At 50.5% G+C, this 11,243-nt stretch overlaps 1 protein-coding gene across 4 annotated transcripts; it reads left to right on the top strand.

The window, feature by feature from the left end:
* Nucleotides 1-311: 311 nt before the first annotated feature.
* On the top strand, nucleotides 312-10,931 carry Dnpep (aspartyl aminopeptidase). 4 transcript variants are annotated; one of them, XM_075951464.1, is made up of 15 exons: nucleotides 312-358; nucleotides 1,164-1,257; nucleotides 1,340-1,428; nucleotides 1,524-1,637; nucleotides 1,872-1,997; nucleotides 2,165-2,295; nucleotides 2,486-2,555; nucleotides 2,666-2,773; nucleotides 3,602-3,679; nucleotides 5,237-5,320; nucleotides 6,271-6,431; nucleotides 6,788-6,827; nucleotides 6,927-7,028; nucleotides 9,884-10,051; nucleotides 10,635-10,931. In XM_075951464.1, exons 2-15 carry the CDS (start codon nucleotides 1,170-1,172, stop codon nucleotides 10,683-10,685), a joined length of 1,410 nt encoding a protein of 469 aa, XP_075807579.1. In that variant the 5' UTR covers nucleotides 312-358; nucleotides 1,164-1,169; the 3' UTR covers nucleotides 10,686-10,931. The 4 variants fall into 4 exon arrangements, with proteins under 4 accessions (XP_075807579.1, XP_075807580.1, XP_075807577.1 ...); XM_075951465.1 differs by lacking the exon at nucleotides 312-358 and adding an exon at nucleotides 442-603; XM_075951462.1 differs by lacking the exon at nucleotides 312-358 and adding an exon at nucleotides 580-776.
* The last annotated feature ends 312 nt before the right edge of the window (nucleotides 10,932-11,243 follow it).

The following is an 11,243-nucleotide window of genomic DNA, read 5'->3' as shown; positions in this document are numbered from 1 at the left end:
ATGCTGCTGACAAAGGGAAGGGAGGAGCGGTCAGCGCCAGTAGGACTCCGCCCTATGAGGGCGGGACTAGAAGCCTGGTAGGGGCGGGGCCTGCAGAGGCAGGGCTGACGGGGCGGAGCTAGAGGAGCAGCGGGGGCGGGGCCTGGTGGGGGTTGGCCTGACGGGGCGGGGCCAGTGGAGCCTTGGAGGCGGGGCGCGGCCTGACCGGGGCTGAGTAGTCCACGTGGTTAGGAGGCGTCCTGATTGGGGAAGGCGGCACGAGAGGCGGGAACGGAACCGGAACGCGTCCTGACAGGGGCGGAGCTCTCGGAGTAGCGAGGGCGGGGCGCGGCCTGACTGGAGCGGAGCCGTCCGCGTGGTTAGAACGAGGCCTGACGGGAATTGAGCGAGAGGCGGGGCGGGGGACCGCGGCCCGACAGGGGCGGAGCTCGCGGAGCCGCGGGGGCGGGGCGAGGCCTGGTAGAGGCGGAGACCCGGTGCGGCCTGGTGAGAGGCGGAGCACGCAGCTCGGCGAGGGCGAGGCCTGATAGAGAAGGGAGGAGCGGAGAGGCAGGGGCGGGCCGAGGGCCGACCCCTCGAGAAGAAGGTGGTGGGGCGATGCAGGTGGGTGGCCGCCGCCAGGTCGACCACCGGCCGTGTGCCCTTGCGGTGCTTAGCTTAACGCAGCGCTGAGCCGGCGTACTCCGGTTTCATAATCAAATTGAAACCCCTCCGCGGTGACCTGACCTTCCCGGGGCCGGAAAGGGTGTCCGATGACTGACTTGGTGGGAGGACAGGTGAAGCAGTGCTTTGGTTCCGGAGACGGTGGCGCGCCGGCTCGTGGCGTTTTCAGATTTGATGGCCGCTCCGGAGCTGGAGTTTCAGTTCGAATCGGGATTTCCCGGCGGGGCGGGGCGGGGCGTGGGGTAGGGTTTAGGGGGCGGGCCTTTTGGATCCTGCAGCCCGAGGGGCGGAACTGAGTGGCAGTCCTGTTGCCCTGGAGCTGAACCTTTGAGCACCGAGCGGTCGAGCTAGGAATCCGGACCTGTCTCTAGGAAAGGGGCGGCGGAAGCAGAGGTCCGAGCCTCGGAGCTCTCGTTTCTGAGGGCTTTGGACACTCGGAGCTTGGGTGGAAAAGCGTGGTCCAGACCTGGTAGCAGCTTGAGCGCCCCTTCCTCCCGTAGGTCGCCATGAACGGCAGGGCCCGGAAAGAGGCAATCCAGGCCACAGCCAGGGAGCTTCTCAAGTTCGTGAACCGGAGTCCGTCTCCTTTCCACGGTAGGTGTCCTGGGTTAGGGAGGCTAGGAGTGGGAGTGACCTGACCAACTTCCATCTCTATGAGAGAACCCTTTCTCTACAGTCGTGGCTGAGTGCCGCAGCCGGCTCCTTCAGGCTGGCTTCCGTGAACTCAAGGAAACAGAGGGCTGGGAAATCTTACCAGAAAACAAGGTACTGGGACTGTTTGGAGGCAGAGGCTGTTTCAAATTCCTGTGTTCCACATGATTAAGCAACTCACACCCCTGTCTTTCCACTCTCTTCTCCAGTACTTCTTAACCAGAAACTCCTCCTCCATCATTGCTTTTGCTGTGGGGGGCCAGTATGTTCCTGGCAATGGCTTCAGCCTCATTGGGGCGCATACGGACAGTCCCTGCCTCCGGGTAAGGAGTTAGGGCTCTGCTGGCCTGAAGGGAGGTGCGGGGGCAGTGTGGAATGAAGAGATTCAGAAAGTGAGATTCCCCAGGTGCAGGAAGGATGTTAGACTGCCCCTTGCCCTCCTCACAGACACTTTCCCAGTCAGCCAAGCGATGTTTGCTCTGTATAACTTGACGGTCGCCTGAGTCTCCCCTCCAGATGTTGTCATCCAGATGTTTTCTTCTCATCTCAATGCTCAGGTGAAACGCAAATCTAGACGAAGCCAGGTGGGCTTCCACCAGGTTGGTGTGGAGACCTACGGTGGTGGGATCTGGAGCACGTGGTTTGACCGGGACCTGACCTTGGCTGGACGAGTCATTATCAAGGTGGTATAGAGGGCCTAGGAACTGGGGAGGTTCTCACTTCAGCAGCTGGAAGATTGAATATCACATTCCTTCAGGGTACCAGTGAAGTGTCCCCATGGGAAGGGGGGGACTTGGTTATCAGTTGGATTCGGGAGGTGCCCAGTTCTGACCTGGCCTGTTGGCCACAGTGCCCTACCTCAGGTCGCCTGGAGCAGAGGCTTGTACATGTGGAGCGGCCCATTCTGCGCATCCCGCATCTGGCCATCCACCTGCAGAGAAATATCAATGAGAACTTTGGGCCCAACACAGAGACGCACCTGTGAGTCTATACCAAGGGCTGTGAGGGGTGGGATATGGCCTGAGGTGACAGGGGTCCCATTGGGACCCAGAAGGCCACCTCTTAATGGCCATAATCAAGTTCCACTTTTGGAATCTAGTTTCTATACACTTGGGGAGAGGCCTAAGTTCATGACTGCCTCACTCCCTTCTCTCAACCCATTTCCCCACAGAGTGCCTATTCTCGCCACAGCGGTTCAGGAGGAGCTGGAGAAAGGGACTCCTGAGCCAGGACCTGTCAGTGTAAGAAGCTCCCTTGCTCCTGGGAGGGTGGGCAGAGTGGAAACAGACCAGTACCCTAGGAAGGGCAAAGAGATGAGCAGGCCCTCCTTCTAGCATCTTCTGCCTTACAGGATGAACGGCACCACTCAGTCCTCATGTCCCTGCTCTGTACCCACCTGGGACTGAGTCCTGAAAACATCGTGGAGATGGAGCTGTGCCTGGCAGACACTCAGCCTGCAGTAAGGAGTTGCTCCAGGGTTCTGTGGGTGGGGTCCTCCAGGGTCCCCGCCAACCACAGCATAGCCCCTGAAGTGTTTAGCCCCTCTGTTAGTCTCCTTCTTTTCTTCCTTGGAGATTTTGCTTTGAGTGGTTCCCAGATAAGCAGACCATTTTCCCCCAAGACCCACCTATGGGAACGTGATTAGGGTGTGGGGACCTTTCGGATCCTGCAACACAATGGACGGAACTGGGTAGAAGTCCTGGTGCCCTAGGACTGAACCTTTGAAAACAAAGCCAGAATCCAGATCTTTCTCTAGGGAAAGGGGCAGAAGCAGAAATCCGAGCCTTGGAGCTCTCATTTTTAGGGGGGTTGGATCCTCAGAATGTGTGAGATGTGAAGTGAGTCCTGTCTGCTTTGACCTACGCTAGCTCTGAGCCTCTGAGAGCAAGAGGCCTAATGCCTCTTAGCTGCTAATGGAGAGAACTGCTAAATCTTAATCCTAAGTTTGTGTTAGCTGGTTTCTTTCTTTTACTTAGTGTATTGTTTTGTTTTGTTTTTTGAGACAGGGTTTCTCTGTGTAGCCCAGGCTATCCAGGAACTTGCTCTGTAGACCAGGCTGATCTCGAACTCAGAGATCTGCCTGCCTCTGCCTCCCAAGTCCTGTTTTAAAGGTGTGTGCCCCCACTGGTAGATGCTGTAGGTTACCCTTTCCTGGCCTTCATTCTCAGCTGAACAGCAAGAAGTTTCCTAAGCCAACAGTCAGGAGTAGTTGCTTTGGCCCTTGGGAACGGTGAAATGGGTGAGGGGCCTGGGCACTTGGGTCAGGGTGTTGGTCCTGTCTTTCTAGGTCCTGGGTGGAGCCTATGAAGAGTTCATCTTTGCTCCTCGACTGGACAACCTGCATAGCTGCTTCTGCGCCCTGCAGGTGAGGAGCCAGAGCACTCCAGGCAGCACACACCCATGAGGGGTGGGGAATTAGGAGTTGAGATGGGGGCTAACCTCAAGCCCAGGGGTGGCGAGAGATGGCTACTTAACCAGGCCTTCACCCGGCTGGCTGGGAAGGGCCCAAATGCTACAGCCTTGGCATCACTATTTCTGTGCTGGTCTGGGACCAGGAGCTGAGGTATGGGAAAGCTGACAGGTGTGCCATGATGTCTTCTCATACCCCAGTCTGCTACTTTTCTCCAGATTAACAACCTCCACCTGAAAAGAAAGTCCTTGCCACCGTGAACACCAGCATCTCTCTTCCTTCTGCATCCTTCAGTCTGCCTCTGACTTAAGTCTCCTCTCTGCTTTCTTTGTGTTCTTGGGATCTCATAGGACAGTCTGTACCTCATGCTCACCTTCTTGTTCTCCACTTCCTCTCTGCCTTTTCCCTGCCTGACTTATGGTTGAAGATGGGCTTTGGGTAGTTACTGTAGACCTGGGGCCCATCTCTAGAGCTGTTGTTAATGAAGCCCATCAATTTGCTTGGTCTTCATAATTGTCCTCCTGTAACATGAATGGGAACCTGCTTGTTGCCCGGTACCCCACAACTGTTTGGCCGCAAAGAAAATCACACATAGGTCTCCATAAATTATAAGCTGATTGGCCCATTAGCTCTAGCCTCTCACTGGCTAACTCTCACATCTTGATTAACCCATTTTTCTGATCTATGTTAGCCATGTGGCTCAGTACCTTTTTTAGTGGGGCAGATCACATCCTGCTGCTTTGGAGGTCTGGGCAGGAGTGGAAGGAATCAACTTCCTCCTTCCCAGAATTCTCCTGTTCTCATTGCATCGTTTCTGTTTCCTGTCTGGTTTTCCCACCTATATTTCCTGTCTAGCCAATCAGCGTTTATTTAAAACATGATTGACAGATTACAAACAATTCTCCCACATCCTCCCAGGATTTACATCATCTTTCTGTCTTCAGCATTGTCCTGCCTTCTGCAAGGGAAGGTATGGGAGCCAAGTGCGCAGTGAACGGATCACTTATCCCATTAGAAAAGTCCTTCACTGCCAGGCAGTGCCTAAGAGAAAGGTTGCTGAAAGCCCAGCTGTTGACAGAGGTGTGCAGCCGTTCAGTCCCAAAGAAACACACAGAGGTCTACATTAATCATAAACTGGTAGGCCTATTACCTCAGGCTTCTTATTAACTCTTACATCCTGCATTAACCCATAATTGTTGTCTGTGTTAGCCATGTAGCTTGGTACCTTTTATCAGCAAGTCATTCTCATCTTGCTTCTTCTGTGTTGACTACAGACTCTTTCCTCTTCCCAGAAATCTCCTGTTCTGGTTGCCCCACCTATACTTCCTGCCTGGCTACTGGCCAGTCAGCATTTTATTAAAGCAATACAATATAAGTGACAGGGTACAAGACCATTTCCCACAGCACTCAGCCTCTTCACTGGCAGGACAGCATGCCACTCCCAGGTACTAGCAGAATAAGTTGTAAGAAGCAAAGGGCAGGGATGATGACCTTGTCTCCTTTCCCATCCAGGCTTTGATTGATTCCTGTGCATCCCCTTCCTCCCTGGCCAGGGAGCCACATGTGCGCATGATCACACTCTATGACAATGAAGAGGTATGTGGGGCTCTGGGCAGAGGTCCCTTTCTGGAGTCTTCAGTAACTACCTCAGAGATACTCAGAGTGAGTCAGGGCCATTCTAGAGGCCTACAGATGGGGACAGGAGAGCTGCCGGTGCTTCTGCGGCACATGTTTCCTTGGCTCTAACTGGACTCCATACCCCTTTTTTTTTCTATGCTCCTTGCTACATCCCTACCCCAAGGACAGGAGCATTGCACAGATCATCCTTTCGGGTCTGTAGCTTGGCACATAGTGGGTCCTCAGCTGTGTGTTTGGCTGCAACCCGAGCTGCTGTCGTGGAGCTTGACAGATAGCTAGTTCTCTCTCCTGTTACTCCCTAGGAGCAGTTAGCAGTTGGGGTAGGTCTTTGGTCTGTTGTTCTGGGTGTTTGGCTGTTCCATCTCTGGTTATCTTGTCTGCATCTAGTCAGCAATAAGGGAGCGGGCAAAGAGACTAGATGCCTGTGTCTTCCAGAGTGTGGTCCAGAAATGAAATTCATTAGTACTTACATTCACAGAACTTAGTGTGACCACATTTAGCTGCAGAGAAGACTTGGAATGATGGCTCTAGCTGGGTAGCTAGTTGTGTAGCTATGGCTTGGGCCTTCTGTTAGGAAGGTATCATGGATAGTTAACAGTCTCCGTCAAATACATCAAGGGAAATTACCCAGGGTGATTACCTGCTGAGCCCTAGATGTAAGTATTGGGGACCAGTGTGGAAATTCTATCAGTAAGTGCTATTTCTAGACTGTAAATGACTGGGAATTGGTCTGGACCCAGTCCGCTGTCATCAGATGATCAGTAATGACCTGGGTGGGCATAGGGAAGATTCTAACAATACCAATCCCACCATGTGACTCAGGAGGATCCTGAGCCATTCTCAACACTGGGCTCCTCTTACTGACCTCTGTGTCCTGACTCCCAGAGTAAAACCTCTGCCGTCCCCAGGTGGGGTCAGAAAGTGCTCAAGGAGCACAGTCTCTGCTGACGGAGCTGGTACTGCGGCGCATCTCAGCCACACCTCAGCGTCTGACCGCCTTCGAGGAAGCCATACCTAAGTCCTTCATGATCAGTGCAGACATGGCCCATGCTGTGCACCCAAACTATGTGTGAGTCTTCCTATCAGACAGTACTCACTGCTAGAGACCCAAGCATAGCCCAATTAGAGGCTGATTCCTGGCCGGACCCTGTCTCTTTCTCCATCTCCTGGGAGGTTCCAGGGGTCTTCCTTTTGATTGTTCTAGGCCAGACTTAGTGAAAGCCTAAGCCTGATATGTGTGTTAGATAGCTGTTTCCTTTTGTGGCTAGAATCTGACTAAATGTTTGTTTTGAATGCCCTGGGGACCTGCAGGATTGGGTGGGAAAGAAAGCTATAACCCATTAGTGCTATCTGCCTTGGAAGGGGAGTGGATGTTGACAGGCCTCCACTACAGTGTGTGGTGCTGACCTTTCCCACCTCCCACAGGGACAAGCATGAAGAAAACCACCGGCCATTATTCCATAAGGTAAAGAAGCTTTTAAGGATGTGGTGGCCTGGCTGGGCCTGGCCAATGTGGTTCCCCCTGGGTCACATGTCATCTCCATTCCCCCTTGACTTTTCCCAGGGTCCTGTGATCAAGGTGAACAGCAAGCAGCGCTATGCCTCTAATGCAGTGTCAGAGGCTCTGATTCGAGAGGTGGCCAGCCAAGTTGGGGTGCCCCTGCAGGTGAATGTGTATCTTTTCTGGGAAGGCTTGGTGGAGGGAGCAGGATGAAGACATAAAGTGCTGTGCTCCGTGAGTGGGGAGCAAGTAGGTGGGCTTCAGTGGAGGGAGTTCCAGGGCTTTGGGTGCTGAGCTAGCTACATGGCTGCTTTTGTTGTGGTGTCTTTAGCCTAGTTTGCTAGGCTGTCTGGGTGTTAGTGTCCCCATCTGTAAAGTGGGGTGATAATGATCCCTGCACTACTGATTTTTGTAAGGCTTACTCTCGCCACCTAGGTTAGTCCTTTCTGTTTTCCTCCTAACATTCACTTTCCCTGTGTCTTGTACCCCAACCCAGAAGGAATATTGAGGACTGGAGAGCCTAGAACCCCAACTGTTCACTTTTCCTCTGGCTATGAAACCACCATCGCTGTCCTGTCACACTGTGTGGACATATCTGTTCCTGTTTCAGGGATTTGGCCCACGGTGCTCCAGTAACAGACAGCACACAAGTTCTGGTGGAGGCAGGACTAGACAAGGGCTGTTTTTGCTTCCGTGTCTCTATCCTGCCCCATGTAATGCCAGATCATTCTACTCACAGAGAGGCCTCTGGGAGGAAGTGAGAGCTAACACTGAGAAGAAGGACATTGGGAAGGTCCAGAGGAAGAACATCTCAGCCAGAGGGAACAGATAGAAAAATCACAGGGGGAATGAGAATGAGTTAGCCTGGTAGTGAGAGAGCAGGCGGGGCTGAGAGCAGGCAGGATAAGAGAGGACGCTCACCCAGGCCAGTTTACTTCTGGGGCCCTGGAAGAGCATTTATATTCTAAGGTATGAAGACATTGTAGGCTTTTCCCTAATAGCTTACAGCAGAACCATGGCATATATACTTTAGAAAATACAAATAGAAATGAAAAAATAAAATTTGAACCAGGTGTGGTAGCACACATTTGTAACCCTGGCTCATAGAAAATGGAGACAGGAGGATCATCCTTAGCCACATAGCAAGATCAAAGCCAGCCTGAGATACATGAGACTCTGTCTTAAAAAACAGGGCTTTCCAGGCAGTGGTACGCACACCTTTAATCCCAGCACTCCACTTCTCAGGCAGAGGCAGATGGATCTCTGTGAGTCTGATCCTGATCTACAAAGTGAGTTCCAGACCAGCCAGGGATGCATAGTTGAGACCATGTCTCCAAAAAAGAAAAGTATCATCAGAGTTTTACATATTCTTCCCGATTCTTCCTGTGCATTTATTTTAAATTTTGTAAAATTAAATCACTGGATACATTTGTTACCTCTTTTCATACACTGACTAGACAGATGCTGTTCAAGCAGTGAGCCCCCTTTTTAACACTAATTGATAATCCTTGCTTAATCAGCAATTGCATTAGAATTTTCTGATACACCTTTCCTCACCCATTCTTTCAACCTTCCCATTCTGTGAGGTAGAACCTGCCTCCCATCATCCAGGCTGATTAGTTATTGTAAGTTGATTCTTGGGCCAGTGAAATAGCCCAGTGGGTAAAATACCTGCCACAAAACCTGGCAACCTGAGTTTGATATGTGGGACCCACATTGTGGAAGATGAGAACTCATGCCTGTAAGTTGTCCTCTGATATGTGTGCCACAGCACATGCCTGCCACACACTTAAACAAGGTAATTGTTTACTTTCCCTTTTTCAAGGTGGAGTTTTATCCTAAATGTCATTATAAATTAGTTTCTTTGCTTTCACTTTTTACTATCAAATCATGAATGTTCATTGATTGAGTGCCGTTCACAGAATTATTATGAGTGATGCTCAAGTTGTCATGCCTTTGACCAGTGAGAGTTCTTTCCTGTGCCCTGCGATAGGACTCTTAAAAGTTACCTTGCTTTTTGGCACAGTAAGAAATTTCAGCCTCATATTTTCTTTTTTTTTTTTTTTTTTTTTTTTTGGTTTTTTCGAGACAGGGTTTCTCTGTGGCTTTGGAGCCTGTCCTGGAACTAGCTCTGTAGACCAGGCTGGTCTCGAACTCACAGAGATCCGCCTGCCTCTGCCTCCCGAGTGCTGGGATTAAAGGCGTGCGCCACCATCACCCGGCCATATTTTCATTTTTGTTCTTAGATTTGGAAACTAGAAAAAAAACTTTTTTTTAATTAATTAATTTATTTATTATGTATACAATATTCTGTCTGTGTGTATGCCTGCAGGCCAGAAGAGGGCACCAGACCTCATTACAGATGGTTGTAAGCCACCATGTGGTTGCTGGGAATTGAACTCAGGACCTTTGGCAGAGCAGGCAATGCTCTTAACCTCTGAGCCATCTCTCCAGCCCCCCCCCAAAAAAAAACTTTTTTTTAAAATCATGAGTTAGTATTGTAATTTTCATTTGACAAAAAAATTGGCTTATATTTTATAGTTCTGTTTTATACTTTAAAAAAGGAATCTTAAAATCTAGCATCATATTATAGTTTCCTTGTTTTTTAAGGTAGGATCTTATATAGCTCATGCCAGCTTCAAACTCACTGTGTAGTAGAATATACCTTAAACTCCTGATCCCTCCACTTCCCAAGTCTTAGAATTACAAGTATGCACTTCCATGCCTAAGTGTGCACTGCAGGGGACCAAATCCAGGGTTTCGCTCATGCTTGGCAAGCACTCAACCAGATGAACCACATCCCCAGCCCAGCAGTGTTTTATAGAACATGAAAGCTGCTGAGTGTTTTTCTTGGTCTATTGAGTGTTCAGGCTGGGTGTAAGAGTAACAAAACAGTATTTTTAAATGCTTGAAGACATAGAACTGGATCATCTTCCAGCCTGTGTCCCTGGGGTAGCTTCTTCCTTGATCTTAATGGGCATACCTGGTGTTTAGCTTATGGCCTCTCCTCCTCTCTCCAGGACCTCATGGTCCGGAACGACTCCCCTTGTGGTACCACCATTGGACCTATCTTGGCTTCTCGACTGGGGCTTCGGGTGCTGGACTTAGGTAGCCCCCAACTGGCCATGCACTCTATTCGGGAGACAGCCTGTACCACTGGAGTTCTGCAGAGCCTCACCCTTTTCAAGGTAACTCCCACCTGAGCCTCCCCTCCATCAAGTGGCTAGCCCTGTTGCTGGGGCTGTTGGCTATGAATCACTCTACAAAATAAGTGAGATAAACAGTCTATAAGAAGTCAGGGTTTTGGCTCACAGTTTTAGAGGCTTTATTTCTCGGTCAGTTGGCTTGTTAATTTAAGCCCTGTGATAAAGCAGAGTGTCATGGCAAGAACATGTGGTAGAGGAATCTGCTCCCTGAGATTGTAAGTGAGGGTGTCCCCTCAAAAGTTTGCTTTATCCCAAGTGGCACCTAACTTCTTCCCTTCAGGCCCCACATCTTAAATGGTTCCACTACCTCCCAATAATGCCACAGGCTAGTGAGCAAGCCTTTCACACATGGACCTTTAAGGACACTTACACAAGCCACACCATTCCTCATTTTCATGGCCTCAGAAAGGTTGTCTAGGAACGAGCTGAGGGGTGAGAAGACATTAAGCATAGACCCTCGACGCTATAGTAACAGAGCCTAGAACTGAAGGTGATGGGAGGCGAGCGGTTGGACATGGCCATCTGGTCACTCACTAACTCCTAGTTCCATTGCCTCTCGTTTCAGGGTTTCTTTGAGCTGTTCCCCTCTGTCAGCCGCAACCTCTTAGTGGACTGAGCTCTCTTGGCAAGGTCTGCCTTCTCTCACCCCTGGGACCGAAGGGGAGGTCTCAGTTTAGCTGAAGCTGGATTATTAAAGTGGATTTTCACCCAGCTCTGTTGTGCTTCTTCAGAAGCTGCGTGGTGGGGATTGAGCCTGACCTGAGCCTCTGGAATCAGAGCAGAGGTGAAGGTTGGGGTGCAGTAAAGAATAAATTCCTAGAAATAAAATTAAGGAATTGAATGTACTTGTACTTAAAATTCAGGTAAGTGCTGTTCGGTTGTCCCTCCTTGCATCTCACCTGTATCAGAAGTTCATGTTTATAAGGACTTCACACCACTCCTTTTTTATGGTTTTAGATTTATCTTATGTGTGTGAGTGTGTGTGTGCCTCGTACCCATAGAGACCAGAAGAAGCCCTGATTCTTCTGTAACCAGTTATGAATCACCATGCAGATGCTGGGAACTGAATCCAGTCCCTCTGCAAGAGTAACACAAGTAGCCGGGCAGTGGTGGTGCACGCCTTTAATCCCAGCACTTGGGAGGCAGAGGCAGGCAGATCTCTGGGAGTTCGAGG

This window comes from Microtus pennsylvanicus, chromosome 17, assembly GCF_037038515.1.
Source record: "Microtus pennsylvanicus isolate mMicPen1 chromosome 17, mMicPen1.hap1, whole genome shotgun sequence".
NCBI lineage: Eukaryota > Metazoa > Chordata > Mammalia > Rodentia > Cricetidae > Microtus > Microtus pennsylvanicus.
The sequence above is the reverse complement of the archived record's forward strand: the minus strand, read 5'-3'. Positions and strand labels throughout refer to the sequence as shown.

Excerpts from the sequence above, each read along its gene's own strand:
- Dnpep (XM_075951462.1), top strand. The coding sequence starts at position 753 with ATGACTGACTTGGTGGGAGGACAG. Across the intron at positions 2,556-2,665 it reads CTGAGCCAGGACCTGTCAGT|GATGAACGGCACCACTCAGT; the intron begins GTAAGAAGCTCC and ends TCTGCCTTACAG. Across the intron at positions 6,432-6,787 it reads GCTGTGCACCCAAACTATGT|GGACAAGCATGAAGAAAACC; the intron begins GTGAGTCTTCCT and ends CACCTCCCACAG.